Source organism: Mandrillus leucophaeus, unplaced genomic scaffold, assembly GCF_000951045.1.
Source record: "Mandrillus leucophaeus isolate KB7577 unplaced genomic scaffold, Mleu.le_1.0 Scaffold325, whole genome shotgun sequence".
In the NCBI taxonomy this organism is placed as follows: Eukaryota; Metazoa; Chordata; class Mammalia; order Primates; family Cercopithecidae; genus Mandrillus; species Mandrillus leucophaeus.
In genome coordinates this window covers 254,880-269,291 of record NW_012103421.1, presented here as the reverse complement: position 1 = coordinate 269,291, position 14,412 = coordinate 254,880, and the positions used below count along the sequence as shown (strand labels likewise).

The 14,412-nt window shown below is 37.0% G+C and overlaps 1 protein-coding gene across 8 annotated transcripts in view; it reads right to left on the bottom strand.

Moving 5' to 3' along the window:
* Nucleotides 1-378: 378 nt before the first annotated feature.
* Nucleotides 379-14,412, bottom strand: part of ZNF195 (zinc finger protein 195) — a 27,821-nt gene continuing 13,787 nt past the window's right edge. For 3 of the 8 annotated variants that reach the window (XM_011988182.1, XM_011988185.1, XM_011988183.1), the window contains 3 exons: nt 13,521-13,647; nt 12,922-13,017; nt 379-2,612 (listed from right to left, as the gene is read on the bottom strand). In XM_011988182.1, the coding sequence (XP_011843572.1) occupies nt 1,165-2,612; nt 12,922-13,017; nt 13,521-13,647 (1,671 nt within the window). In that variant the 3' untranslated portion in view covers nt 379-1,164. Of the gene's footprint in view, nt 2,613-2,765; nt 2,835-3,780; nt 3,928-12,921; nt 13,018-13,520; nt 13,648-14,412 lie in introns of all 8 variants that reach the window. The other 5 variants (XM_011988178.1, XM_011988179.1, XM_011988177.1 and 2 more) reach the window with 4 other exon arrangements.

Genomic DNA, 14,412 nt, shown 5'->3' with positions numbered 1-14,412 from the left:
TGGGGGTGCAGGAGAACTAGGTTGGGGCTGGGGAGCTGAGTTGGGGGTGCAGGAGAACTGGGTCGGGGTGGCGGAGCTGAGTTGGGGGTGCAGGCGTCTTGTCTGCATCCTGGAGATGTTTTTTGCCAGCTTTGTTATGCGAGGTGAACAGACATGTTAACCGCATCCTGTAACTGTCTGGACAGTTACTGGAGGGGACGGTGAAGGGCGGGTTTGTCTTTTGCCGTGGGGTAGCTGTGCAGAGAGTGCAAGGGACTGTACTGTAAGGCCTGTGGGAGGGGAAGGGAATGCTCTGGTCAGGGTGACCCTAACAGAAGAGTATTATTCTAAACACCTAGCTCATAAATCACTTACAAGTATATAAAACAACCACAAAGAGCCTCTCTACCAAGATTTTACTCACGCATCTTACATTTCAGTGTCTTTCACCTTTCATGGACAAGTATATCAGTGATGCACACCTAATAGAAGAGAATTTCTCATATCTCTGATGCAGCAACAACTGACCATGTGTTTTCACATCAGCACCAGAAATGAAGACACAGCATGAACTGATTCGAGGATTAAAAGACATCAATATTCGCTTTTCAAAAATTTAACATTTTTCAATGCAAAAAAGTGTATTTTGAATGTAATTATAACTCTACAAAAACTCAGTCTCATCCTCCTTTTAAACTTAAATAAGAATGAACGATCTACTTCAAGTCGAGATGTCTCTGTAGACTCAACACACGGATTCACTGTCATTTCCGAACGTGTCCGTGCTCTATTCCTCTCTTCTTCAAATCCTCCAATGTTTACTTAAATTGAATTTTGCTTATTTTTCCCATTTACTGTATTTGCAAAATATCTTTTAGTATGAACTCTGATGTTTTCTAAGCTATCATTTTTGAACAAATGTTATTCCACAGTTATGATATTTGTTGGGTTTCTCTACAAATTCTCTGGAAGTTTAAGCAACTGTTGCAAGTCTTCCATCTAGTATAAAATATAATTGTAACTTTTTTTTCAGAAGAAATACTCTTGTGTGCTCTGGAGACTTATATTTCATGAAAGGTCTTTCAATAGTAATTAAATTTATAATAACTTTGTTACGTCCGAACTGATGTAAAGTAGGATGCAAGCAGATACTAAAGGCTATGCCTATTTTTGTATTTTTTTTTCTCAAGTATGAATGCTTTCATGTACAGTCAGGTGTGAGAACTGGGTGAAGGCTTTGCCACACTTTTCACACTTGTAGGGTTTCTCTCCAGTATGAATTCTCTTATGTACAATAAGGTTGGAGGACTGGGTAAAGTTCTTTCCACATTCTTCACATTTGTAGGGTTTCTCTCCAGTATGGGTTTTCTTATGTTTGGTAATATCTGAGAACCACATAAAGACTCGGCCACATTCTTCACATTTGTAGGGTTTCTCTCCAGTATGAATTCTCTTATGTACAATAAGGTTTGAGGACTGGGTAAAGTTCTTTCCACATTCGTCACATTTGTAGGGTTTCTCTCCAGTATGGGTCTTCTTATGCTTAGTGAGGTCTGATAACTGCTTAAAGATGTTGCCACATTCTTCACACGTGTAGGGTTTTTCTTCAGAATGAGTTCTCTTGTGATTAGAAAGGCTTGAGCAAGTTCTGAAGACTTTCCCACATTCTTCACACTGGTAGGGTTTCTCTCCGGTGTGAATCCTCCTGTGTTCACTGAGGTGTGAGGACTGCGTATAGGCTTTCCCACATTCTTCACATTTGTATGGTTTCTCACCAGTGTGAATTCTCTTATGTTTAGTAAGGTCTGAGAACCATTTGAAGATGCTGTCACATTCCTCACATTTGAAAGGTTTCCCTCCAATCTCATTTCTCTGATGTTTGGAAGGATTTGGGCTGTGGTTAAAACCTTTGTACCATGTTTCACATTTGGAGAGCTTCTCTCCAGCAAGAATCAGCTGTTGATTAGAAAGGCTTGAGCAAGATATAAAGACACTGCTGCACTCTTCATATTTGCAGGGTTTTTCCTCAGTACCACGCTCACGTTCAGTAAGGTGGGAGTACTGGTTAAATACTTTGCCAAATTCTTCACATTTGTAATGTTCCCCTTCAGCGTAAATTCTATTTTTAGTAAGGACTGAGCAAGTTTTAAAAACTCTGTCACATTCTTGACATCTGTAAGGTTTCTCTCCAGTGTCAATGTTCTTATGTTCAGTAAAGTGTGAGCACTGGATAAAGGTTTTGCCACATTCTCCACATTTTTGGAATTTTTTTCCAGTGTGAATTTTCTGATGTTCAGTTAGGAATGAGAACATTTGAAAGGATTTGCCACATTCTTGACATTTGAAAGGTTTCTCTCCAGTATTACTTATATTATGTCTATGCAAATTTGAAAAGTTATTAAAGATTTTAACATATTTATTACATTGAAAGATTTTGCTATGGGTAGTTGATGAACATTGGTTAAGTTCATTATAATCTTTTTGCAACTTACACTCATCTAAACTTTCCCAGTCTTTCCTTAAATGTAAATTATCAAGGCCACAATTTCCATATCCTCTCAGTATTGGTTTTGGGAACGCATCTTGTATGCCCTGCTCTGGCAAAAGGTCTCGGGTAACATGAGAAGACATAGCTGGAAAAAAAAAAAAAGGTATCCCACTTACTAGACACAGATGAATATATTTTATGAATCTAATCTGTAAAATAATGCCAAATACATTAGCAAAATGGCATAAAAAATACCACAGGCCCTAATTTCTGTATAAACATATAAATGTAACAATACCTAGTGAGAAAATGCATCTGAACTCTAAAAACCACTTCAGAGTTTGCAGCATCCCCGGTGAGCACAATGCTAGGAGCCACATAAAAAGAAAAAAAGTGTGTTACATTTACCCCCCACAGCCCCTGCTCCTCCGCAGTATAGCACAATGCCTTTGAGAGTACATCCTCAACTCCTGGCTTCTCCTTCAAAAGAGAAAGAAAGTACTGGCGCAAGTATTTTTACTTTTGGCCTTTGGAAGCTTTGGCAAAGACTGATTTCTGCCCATGACAGAGGGCTGAGAGAAATGGCGGTACTCTGAGTGACAGGCTGGGTCTGCTGAGACCAAAAGGAAATACCTGTGACAGCAGCAGGAAGGCTGCAGCAGCAGCACCAGGCAACAGGTGTATTGGGTGATTACAGGGCACTGTGAAGAAACCTGAGAAACTCTCTTTAACTGAAAAATACACACACAATCCCACACAAGACACATCTGCAGAACAGGCTTAAGCGGCCTCTAGAATCCGGCCCAATTTGTTTTAGACTACCCCGGAGAAAGCCACATTATAAAGGTTGTGGCAGGAGGCTTTTTGTTAATGCCTGAATCTCAATCAAAGATTACATGTACAAAGTATTAGGGTCACATGGTGCAATCAAAGAAATAAAAAAAAGTTCAAAAATCAACCCTAAAACAATGGAGATGCATAAATTAACTGAAAAAATAAAATTACCATTTGAATAATGCTCAATGAGTAAAAATGGGAAAACAGCAAACTAAGTAAAATTAGGAAAATGAGGATATCAATAAAAAGATATAAAGTATGAAAAACAGACTGAGAAACAGGTATGAAAGGAAATAATTACTGAGAAATTCTTAAAAGTAAGAAAAAAAAATTTAAAAATCAAGAAGCTCAACACATCAACTAGTATAAACAAAAGGGACATAAGACACATTATAACCGCAGTTTCCAAAGTCAAAGGAGAAAATAATCCTGAAAGCAGCAAGTGCAAAGCAAGATGTATGCTCTTAGGAGATTACCCGTGAATTTGTCCACAGAAACCTTGAGGGCAGGCTGGGCACAGTGGTTTACACCTGTAATCTCAGCACTTTGGGAGGCTGAGGCGGGCAGATCGCTTGAGCCCAGGAGTTCGAGACAAGCCTGAGTAGCATGGTGAAATCCCATCTCTACAAAAAATACAAAAAAAATTAGCTGTGTATGCTGTTGCGCTTCCCAGCTACTCAGAAGGCTGGGGTGGGAGAATCACCTGAGCCTGGAAAGTTGAGGCTGCAGTGAGCCATGATCACACCACTGCACTCCAATTTGAGTGACAGAGTAAATCCCTGTCTCAAAAAAAGTACAAGCTGAAGCAAGAAGGGAACTGGATGAGATAGTCTAATTGTTGAACACAAAACTTCCAAGCAAGAATAATATAACCAGTGACCTACAAAATAAAAACAAATAAAGACTTTCTAACATAACCAAGGGCTACACTACCACTACACATGTCAAACAAGAAACGGTAAAAGGAGTCCTTTCCATTGAAAATAATGCAATGCTAGAAAATAATATATAATCATATCAAAATAAATATATGGAAAAGATACGCATACACAGAAAAATAAAATTCTGTGGTACTATAATGACGGTGCAGAAATCACTTTTAATTATTATCTAAAATTTGAAAGACGAAAGTAGAAAAATAATCATAAATATCTGTTAATGGATATATAACGTTAAATGATTTTGTGACATTAGTAACAAAGTTGAGGGCAGATTTAATAAGAAAGAATTTTTGTATACAACTAAGGTTAAGTATTTGCCAGTGTAAAATATCTTGCTGTAACTTTAAGATGTTTTATATACTTTCCATGGTAACTACAAAGAAAATGTCTGTAAGACATACAGAAGAAAATTTAAAAAGAAGTCAAAGCTTATTACACAAAGTACAAGACACAAAAAAGGGAGAAAGAAAAAGCTACAAGAATCAAGTAAAAAAAAATACAATGGCTAAAGTACATCTTTTCATATCAGTAAATTGTTTATTTAGGAACTAAACTACTCAATCAAAAGGCATATGCTAAATAATTTAAAACCAAGCCAAGATCAAACAATAGCTGACCTACAAGAAATTCACCTGAGACCTAATGACAAAAAGAGACTGAAAGTGGCAAGATGGAAATAGACATTTCATGCAAATGTTAATGAAATGAGAGAAGAGATTACAATTATATTATGCAAAATACATCTTAAGTCAAAAAATGTCATACTTCATAAAGCATACTTTAAGTCAGAGCTCACAAAAAACAAGAACATAAAACAATAATAGAAGGGGGAATGAACTGGGAACCTATGACAAGTGTGGGTGCATATTTGTATATGTATTTGGGTATTGAAGTAACTTCCTATTATATTGCTATTTCTTGCTTCAGTTTTGCAAGTTCTTTATAAACAAATAATTACAGCATTGAAGCAAGAAACAGACAGCAATATAATAGTGGCATACTTCTAGAACCCACTTTCAGTAATGAATAATAAAGCAAGACTTAATAATTGTAGAGAGGACCTGAAAGCACTACAAAGCAATTCCACCTCACAGACATAGATACAACACCCCACACAACACGGCAGGAGACACACTCTTCCCACGAGCTCAGGAAACATTCTCCAGGACAGGCCACCTGTTAAACAAATAAACACGTCTTACCAAATTTCAAAAAACGGAAGTCTTCTGCATTACTATATATGACCAAAATGAAATGAAACTGGAAATAACAAAGAAAAACCAAAAAATTCACAAATATATGGAAATTAAACAACACATTTGAGCGTGCTCTTGTTCAAGGGTTGAAATACTCAATATTGCAAAGATGTTCACGCTGTCCAATGCAACCTACAAACTCCATGCAATCTCTTTCAAATTTCGAATCCTCTTTTTGCAGAAATAAAAGCAACAACCTAAAAATCCTAAGACATCTCAAGGGACTGTAAAGCACCCAACAATTTTCAAACAGAGAAACAATGCTGGAGGTATCACACTGTCTGACTTCAAAACACATTATGAGGCAACCGTAATTAAAACAGTTTGGTATTGGTATAAAGGCAGACAAATAGTACAATAAAACAGAATGTAGCACAGATTTAAAAATAAAACACAGAAAAATAAAACTGCAAAACAAATAGCTAAAATATGGGATTTATTGAACACCATGATCTAAACCAATATATTCATGAAAGAAGTCTTACAAAAAATACATAGCAGAAAAGTAGAGGCATTATTCGAAGAAAAAAAGGCTGTTAACTTTCCAAATTTCAGTATGATAAAAATGTTACTAACCAAGAACACCTGATCTAGAATAATTTCACTTCAAAAGAACAAGGGAAAAATAAAGACTTTCCAAAATAAATAAATAGATGAGGGTGTTCACTACCACTAGTATAGTTCTATAAGAAATGCTAAAGGCTGCATAGGCATGGTGGCTCATGCCCATAATACCAGCTTTGGGTGGGCCAAGGTAGGAGGATTGCCTGAGATCAGGAGTTATGAATTAGCCTGGTCAACATAGCAAGACCCAATCTCTACAAAATACAGAAAAAATACTGAAAAGACTTCATCGTGTTAAAAAAGACAATGATGCTAGACAGCATTATAAAACCATATGAAAATATAAAACTCTGTTAAAGGCATATAAGCAGATATATAATACTTTACTATCATAATGATAGTGTAAAAAACTCAGAATTCTGCCATAATATCTGAAAAAATATCTGCATAAATCTTTGCTACCAGATACAAAATATACAATAATTTGTTACATTAATAGCACACTGGAGGGTGTTACAGTTTCTGTATTTAATGAAGTTGTGAGATTAAAATCTGTAACTTTAAGGTGTTTGATGTACTCTCCATTTTTCAAGGCGATCACGAAGAAAATACCTATACAAGGTCTGCAAAACACAATGAGAAAAGAATGAAAGCATGTCCACACAAAATCAACAAAACAAACAATGAAGACAGTCAAAGAGGAAATGAGGGATAACATATCTACAAGAAACACAGAAAACGGTAACAGTCAAGATAGTGATAGCAACTTCATTTCCTTCAGAAATTATTTTAAATATAAATTAACCTACTTATTTAACAGAAATAAAATAGCTGAATTAAGAACAATATGCTAGCTACAAAAGACTCTAGCTTTAAATAGAAAAATAGGCTGAAAGTAAGAATAAAAAAAAATTCCATGCAATTAGTAACCACAGTCAGGTGGGGTGGTTATCATTATATTAGACACAATATACTTTAAGTCAAAACTGTCACAGGAGATAAAGATTAATAGCATGTAATGGCAAAATGTGTCCATTAACCAGGAACCTGTAACTGTTTATCTGTCTATATTAATATCTAACATCAGGGTTCCCAGATACATAAAGCAAATATGGAGAGAAGTGAAGCAAGACGTACACAGAAATACAATAATTATCGACTCTAAGACCCCATTTTCAACACAGAATAGAAAATTACACAGAAAATCAAGGCCGGGTGGGGTGGCTCACACCTGTAATCGCAGCACCTTGGGAGGCCGAGGCGGGAGGATCATGAGGTCAGGAGATCGAGACCATCCTGGCTAACACAGTGAAACCCCGTCTCTACTACAAATACCAAAAAAAAAAATTAGCTGGGTATGGCAGCGGGCGCCTGTAGTCCCAGCTACTCGGGAGGCTGAGGCAGGAGAATGGCCTGAACCCGAGAGGTAGAGCTTGCAGTGAGCCGACATTGTGTCACTGCACTCCAGCCTGGGTGACAGAGTGAGACTCCGACACACACACACACACACACACACACAGAAAATTACACAGATCAACTTAACAGATACGTATAGAACGCTCCAGTCAAAAAAAGCATAATATACAATATTCTCAAATACACAAAGTGCATTCTGTTACAACAAATAACTCTTAAAGATGAAAGTCCCATGACATGTTTTCTAACCAAAATGTAATAAAACTAGAAATCAAAAGCAAAAGTAATACTGGCAATGCCAAAAATGTATGGAAATTAAACGCCCTTGAACATACACGTTCTTGCTCAATGGTCAGATAATTTAGTTTTTTAAAGATGTCAATAATGGCCACACTAATGTACATATTCAATATAATCTCTATCAAATTCCCAATGGTACTTTTTGATTTTTTAATCCTAAAATTAGTTTAAGAACAATAACTAGTCGAAATTCTTTAAAAAGAACAAAGAGGCATTACACTTTCTGATTTTAAAACATATAAAAAGCTACGAAAATAAAAACAACGTGGTACTGACACAAAGACAGATAACTAAATGATGAAACAAAGCAGGGGACCCAGAAACAAACTCTTGTGGAGAAAATCAAATAATTTTCCACAAGGTATCCATGACCACACAATGGAGAAGAGTCCTCTACATGGAAAAGTGAAGTGATGTCTTTTCATGCACCATACACAGAAGTATTTTAAATGAAATACTTAGGTACAGAAATAGAATAAAACTCTTAGAAGAAAATATAGGAGAGCAAATGCATAAGCAACAAAAGAACAGAAAAACTGAACTACATCAAACTTCAAACTTTCTGCAAATCAAAGAAAATAATGAGTGAAGTGAAAACGCCACCTAGGAAATGGGTAAAAATACTTGGAAATCACACATTTGATAGGACTTAATATTCAGAGTATATAAGGAACTTTTACAACTCAACAACAACAATTAAATAACTTGATTTAAAAATAGATGAAGGACTAACTGAAATCTCTTCAAAAAAGATATGGAAACGCCCAACACACCTGAATGAATGCTCAAATTACTAATTTGTAGAGAAATGCAAAACAAAACGACAATTAAGCTATTTCCTCACACGTATTAGAATGGCCATTGTAAAAAAAAAAAATTCAGATCTGTCAAGGATGTGAAGACGTTGAAAATCACGTAACCTGCTGGTAGGAAAGAAAGGATGCAGCCATGATGAAAGATAGCATAGGCCAGGCGCGCTGGCTCACAACTGGAACCCCAGCACTTTGGGAAACTGAGGCGGGCGGATCACTTGAGCCCAGGAGTCCGAGACCAGTCTGGGCAACATGGCAAAACCTTGTCTCTATTAAAAATACAAAAGTTAGCTGGGTGTGGTGGTGGGCACCTGTACTTCCAGGTCCTCGGGAGGCTGAAGGGGGAGGAAGGCTCGAGCCCAGGAGGCAGAGGTTGCAGTGAGCTGAGATGGCGCCACTGCACTATAGGCTGGGTGATAGAGTGAGACTGTTTTTTTTTTTTTTTTAAATAGCATAAATGTTCTTCAAAAAATTAAAAATGGAATTATATGATCCAGCAATCCCACTTCTGGATCTATATCAAAAGTACACACTGCAACTCAGGACTTAGGAGAGATATTTGCACACCCATGTTTACTGTGTCACTATTCAGAAAAGTCAAATGGGGGAAGCCTCAAGTGATGAACACACACAAAAAATGTGGCATCTGCATACAAGGAATATTATTCAACCATAAAAACAGTAATACGGAGTTACAAAACACTAAGATGTTAGTCATAAAATCTGCTATGAAACACTGACATACCATTAAAAAAGAACTTGCCTAGATAACTACAATATTTAACTGTGACTGTGTAATCATGAAAAGCAGGTATTTTGAATCACTGGCATGCAGTGTACAGCAGTGAAACTTCACAGAAAATGCACTACAATCATTAATAAAAGACTCTACTGAGAACATTTTAATGAGTAAGAAGATACTAAAGATAATTTTTATTATATGTTTACTATACTGATGCGATTCTTATGCAAAATTAAAATGCTGCCATCCAACTTTTAGAAGCAAGGAATAGCCTTATATTTCTAAAGAAAGAAAAATATAAATTACGTAAAGTATAGTGAGAGTCACTGATATATAAAATAAACATTTGGGAATAAATAATATTACTATTTATATACGGATTGAAGAAATAGGATAATTTAATAAATATGGCGTGCTTGCCGGGTGCGGTGGCTCATGCCTGTAAATCCCGACACTTTGGGAGGCTGAGGCAGGCAGATCACCTGAGGTCGGGAGTTCGAGGCCAGCCTGACTAACAAGGACAAACTCCGTCTCTACTAAAAATACAAAAAATTAGCCAGGCGTGGTGGCACATGCCTGTGTGTAAATCCCAGCTACTCGGGAAGCTGAGGCAGGAGAATCGCTTGAACCTGGGAGGCAGAGGTTGCAGTGAGCTGAGATAGTGCCATTGTACCCCAGCCTGGACAACAAGAGCCAAACTCCATCTCAAAATAAATAAATAAATAAACAAATAAATAGTGCTTACTAAATACTTTAATTCAGACATAACACGTTAATTCTAGCATATTGTTCTGCATATTAGAATTTGAAATTAGAGATAAATCTGAAATGGAACAGAAGAGAAAGTGAAAGTGTACAGGAGAGTGACATAGAAAAATGGTGAAACAGGTGGACCAGGCTTATATATCCCCCAACAACAACAACACCAACAACGTGTCAGTGTTCTGTGTGCAGAAACGCCTTTCCAAGAGAATCAGGCACCGCAGCTCACGCCTACAATCCCAACTGTTCAGGCCTGGGGTGAGAGGCTCACTTCAGGGCAGAAGCTCAGAAGCAGCCTTGGTGATACAGAGAGACCTCATCTCAAAAAAATGCCTTTAAGAGAGCTTTGGAATCCAGGAAGGGGGTTGTAAAATTCTGCTAAAGACCAAGACCACAGATTCAACAAACTTCTTATCAAATTCCAGCAGCCTTTTTCACAGTAATGAAAACAGAATTCTAAAATTTATATGTTATTACAATAGACTTGGCATAGCCAAAGGAATCTATAGGAAAACAAACAAGGCAAGAGACATAATATTTTCTGATTTCAAGCGACATTTTAAGACTACAGTAGTAAGAACAGGATGGTATCTGAACAGAGAAGAAAACTGCCAGAGAGACCAATGGGACAGAACGGAGAGCCCAGAATTAAACTCATGCATATCCACTTAACTAATCTTTCACAAGTGCATGAAGAATACACAACACAGACAGTATAGTCTCTTTAACACTTGGTCCTGGGGAAACAGAATACTCACAACCAAAATAATGAAACAGACAGTTTTTCTTACACCATACTCAAAAATTAACTTGAAATCAAGCCTTAAATGTAAAACACGTATCCTTAAAAACTCTGAGAAAAAACTTCTTTGATATTGGTCTTGGCAATCATTTTTTAGATATGGCACCAAAAGTACAGCAACAAAAAAGTATCAACAAGCTGGACTGCATTACGCTAAAAAGCTTCTGCGCGCCAAAGACCACTGACAATCAAACTTTTGGCTATTAGGATGGCTGATATAAAAAATAAGCAGTATATCAGGGCTGTGCAAAAGTAATTGTGGTTTTTGCCTTCTAAATAGTAAGAAACACTGTTACTTTTGCAGCAACCTAACAACAATGTTGACAAGGATGTACAGAAAAAACAATTCTGAACTCAGAGTTCTCAACTGGTAGAGTCATTATGAAAACCAGGAGGGGGCGTTATTTAAAAATTAAAAAAAGATAAACCTACTCTACAACGCAGAAATCCCACTTCTGTGTATATAATAACTGAAGGGAATAAAAGCAGCAGCTTGAAGAATTATCTGCTCCCTCATGTTCACTGCAGCATTATTCACAATTGTCAAGATATAAAGACAAGCTAAACGTTTGTGGATGCTGAATGGATAAAGAAAATGTGATATAAATAGACAACAGAATATTAGCCATAAAAAAGGAATGAAATCCTGTTATTCAACAACATGGATGACCCTGAAGGACATGATGCTAAATAAACTCAGCCAGGCCCCAAGACAGAGATTGCACGTTCCCCCTCAGATGTGGAATCTGTCATGGCTGAACTCACAGGAGCAGAGGACGATGGCAGTTGCCAGGGCCTGGAGTTGGGGAAAATGAGCTGTTGTTCAAAAGGTACAAACTTTCAGTTGTAAGATGAGTAAGTTTGGGGAATCTAATGAGTAGCTTTATGAATACTATTAATAATCTTTTGTATGCTTAAAATTTGCCAATAGTAGACATGAACTGTTCTCACTACAAGGTAATTATGTGATGTGATAGATTTATTCCTTAATGTGATTGCACCAATTATTTCACAATGTATACACATATCAAATTATTACATTGTACACAATATACACACAGTTTTTATTTCTAAAATAATCTGTTACACATATGCCCATATAGACACACCTGTATATATATGTGTGTGTGTATATATGAATGGATAAAGAAAATATGATGTAAATAGGCAACAGAATATTACTCCAGCATAAAAAGTGAAATCCTATCATTTCAAAAGGATGTTGATATATGATATATACACACATATATGATATATACACACACATATATACATACACATACACGTACATACCTATGAATGACACAGTCCTGATAAGCCTCATACTAAAAAAGAAGAAATTATAAAATGATAATATTATAACTATTACAGTTGGGAGTTAGGGAATATAGAGTTTAAATGACCAACCTCAGTTCACACTAAAAAAAAAATAAATAAAATTTTGAAGTAAAATAACATTAGATCATCTCATATTTGGGCAGATGCCTAGTGTTCGGAGAAAACTGCTGGGTATACATTTCTGTAGACTCCCATTTGAAATCTCTGTGGGATACGAAATCATAAAGCAGAAAGCACATAACATCTGTTTATGGGACTTCTGGGATTTCTGAACCAAACACCATCACCACGCCTCTTGCACACTTCAGACATGATGCAAAAAGGAAATCAAAAAACATTTAACAGAGTTCCTCAAACATAGGCAGGTACATGCATGTTCCCAAAAGCAGTGGCAGAGCAAGACATGAGACCACACAGGCCCTTACTCGTCAGGAGGAGGATCTGATTTTTACTGTAACTTTTATAAAGGAAGATCACTAAACAGGAAGCGGAGTCTGTAGAAAATTTAAGAGAATGAGACAGAAGACGCTCCTAGGGGACAGCAAGAGAAAGACACCCAGGCTCTCAGAAACCACCTCCACTAGAGCAGAGCTTCCCAAACCACATTTTAAGCTCTGGCTCTGGCTTCCTCCTTGACCTCTGGACCTCTCACCTGGGTTACCTGCTTCGTTCACGCCCACCCACCTGGATGTCCGTCTACTGCCTCCTGTCTCTTCACATTCCAGGGCTCTTTTCTTTGCTCCAGGCAGGTGATCAGGCCTGGCTTAGAGACAGTGAGACCTGTTTTATTAGAAAAAAGTGACATTACTCTTGCTGAAATTCTCCAATTACCAACCTTGTACTGTGCTTAGTAGAGTGAACATTATAGAAGATTCTAGAAAATTAATCCAAAACTTATGCTTCCTGACATAACCTTTAGAATATTCAGTAAGTATTGTAAATCTGTGGGTTCTCAGTTTCACCACTCAGTACTGCTGAAATAAAACACTGGGGGTGGAAATTTGACTTTAAGGTGTGGGCAACAATATTTCATGCCACTGAATCTCTGGAATTATCACTAGAGTGAAAGATACAAATCAGTTAAAAAAAGGGAAGGTTTATGTCAAAATGAACCACGTTATGAAGATTTTTTTTTTTAACATCAACAATTCCCCATGTTTTTCTTAAAAGCAGGGATCTGAAACTCATTCATGCAATGCAGAAACTCCCGAAAAACATTCCGCAAAGGAACGAAAGGAACTCTTTAGGGCATATGAGGAATTACGTATTGAAGTTATCCTCACCAATGGAGAACAAGTTTCTGTAGTTCTCCAACATCACATCCCTGTACAAATTCTGCTGAGCAGGGTCCAGGCATTTCCACTCCTCCAGGGAGAATTCTATGGCCACATCCCTGAATGTCAACAGTGTCTGAAGAAGAAACAACAACAACAACAAATACTTACCAAGTGGCTTTCGGCAGAGTTCTTAACTTGATTCAAGGTGAAATGAGCGAGTGAAGAGAACTGGTTCTAACTTATACAAGTGACTGGAATTATAAAATAAGGTAATTTTTAGCACAAGAATATTCTCTAACTCTGAGGAAAGAGAATTGCCTAAGATCCACATAAGCAGTGTACACACAATACTTTTCTGGATGATGAAGTATAAAATTAAGGGCGTCAACAAAGGCATGTCCATTTTTGAGTGCTACATTTACGTCACATGAATAAGGTGTGTATATTTCTCAGGTGGAAAAGTCATGGTGAGTTAGAAGCTGTCTCTCCAATTTTAATGTGTCCAATAAACTAGAGTTCTTGTGCAGATTTTGCTTCAGGAAATTGGAGGTCAAGCCTGAGTTTCCGAATTTCTAATGCGCTCACCAGTGATGCCAGCCCTTTGGGCCCAAGGACAATATTTTGTCAAAATCCTGTAAGTGGCAGAGCATGGGTTTATCCCAGTTTTTCTGAACCACAAAGAGAGATCAGATTCTTCATCTTCTAAAGCAAGGCATACGCAAAAAGAATCTAAGAAGCAAAGACCTTTCAGATTAAATGTGATTATTTATGCACACTAATTAGTAAATCTCCTCAAGGTACTTAAAGAGAAAAAAATAAACTCTACAATGGAAAAACCTGTCAGAGAGCTCCTTCACCAACTGAATAAAACTAATATCAACTGTGATAGGACAGATTT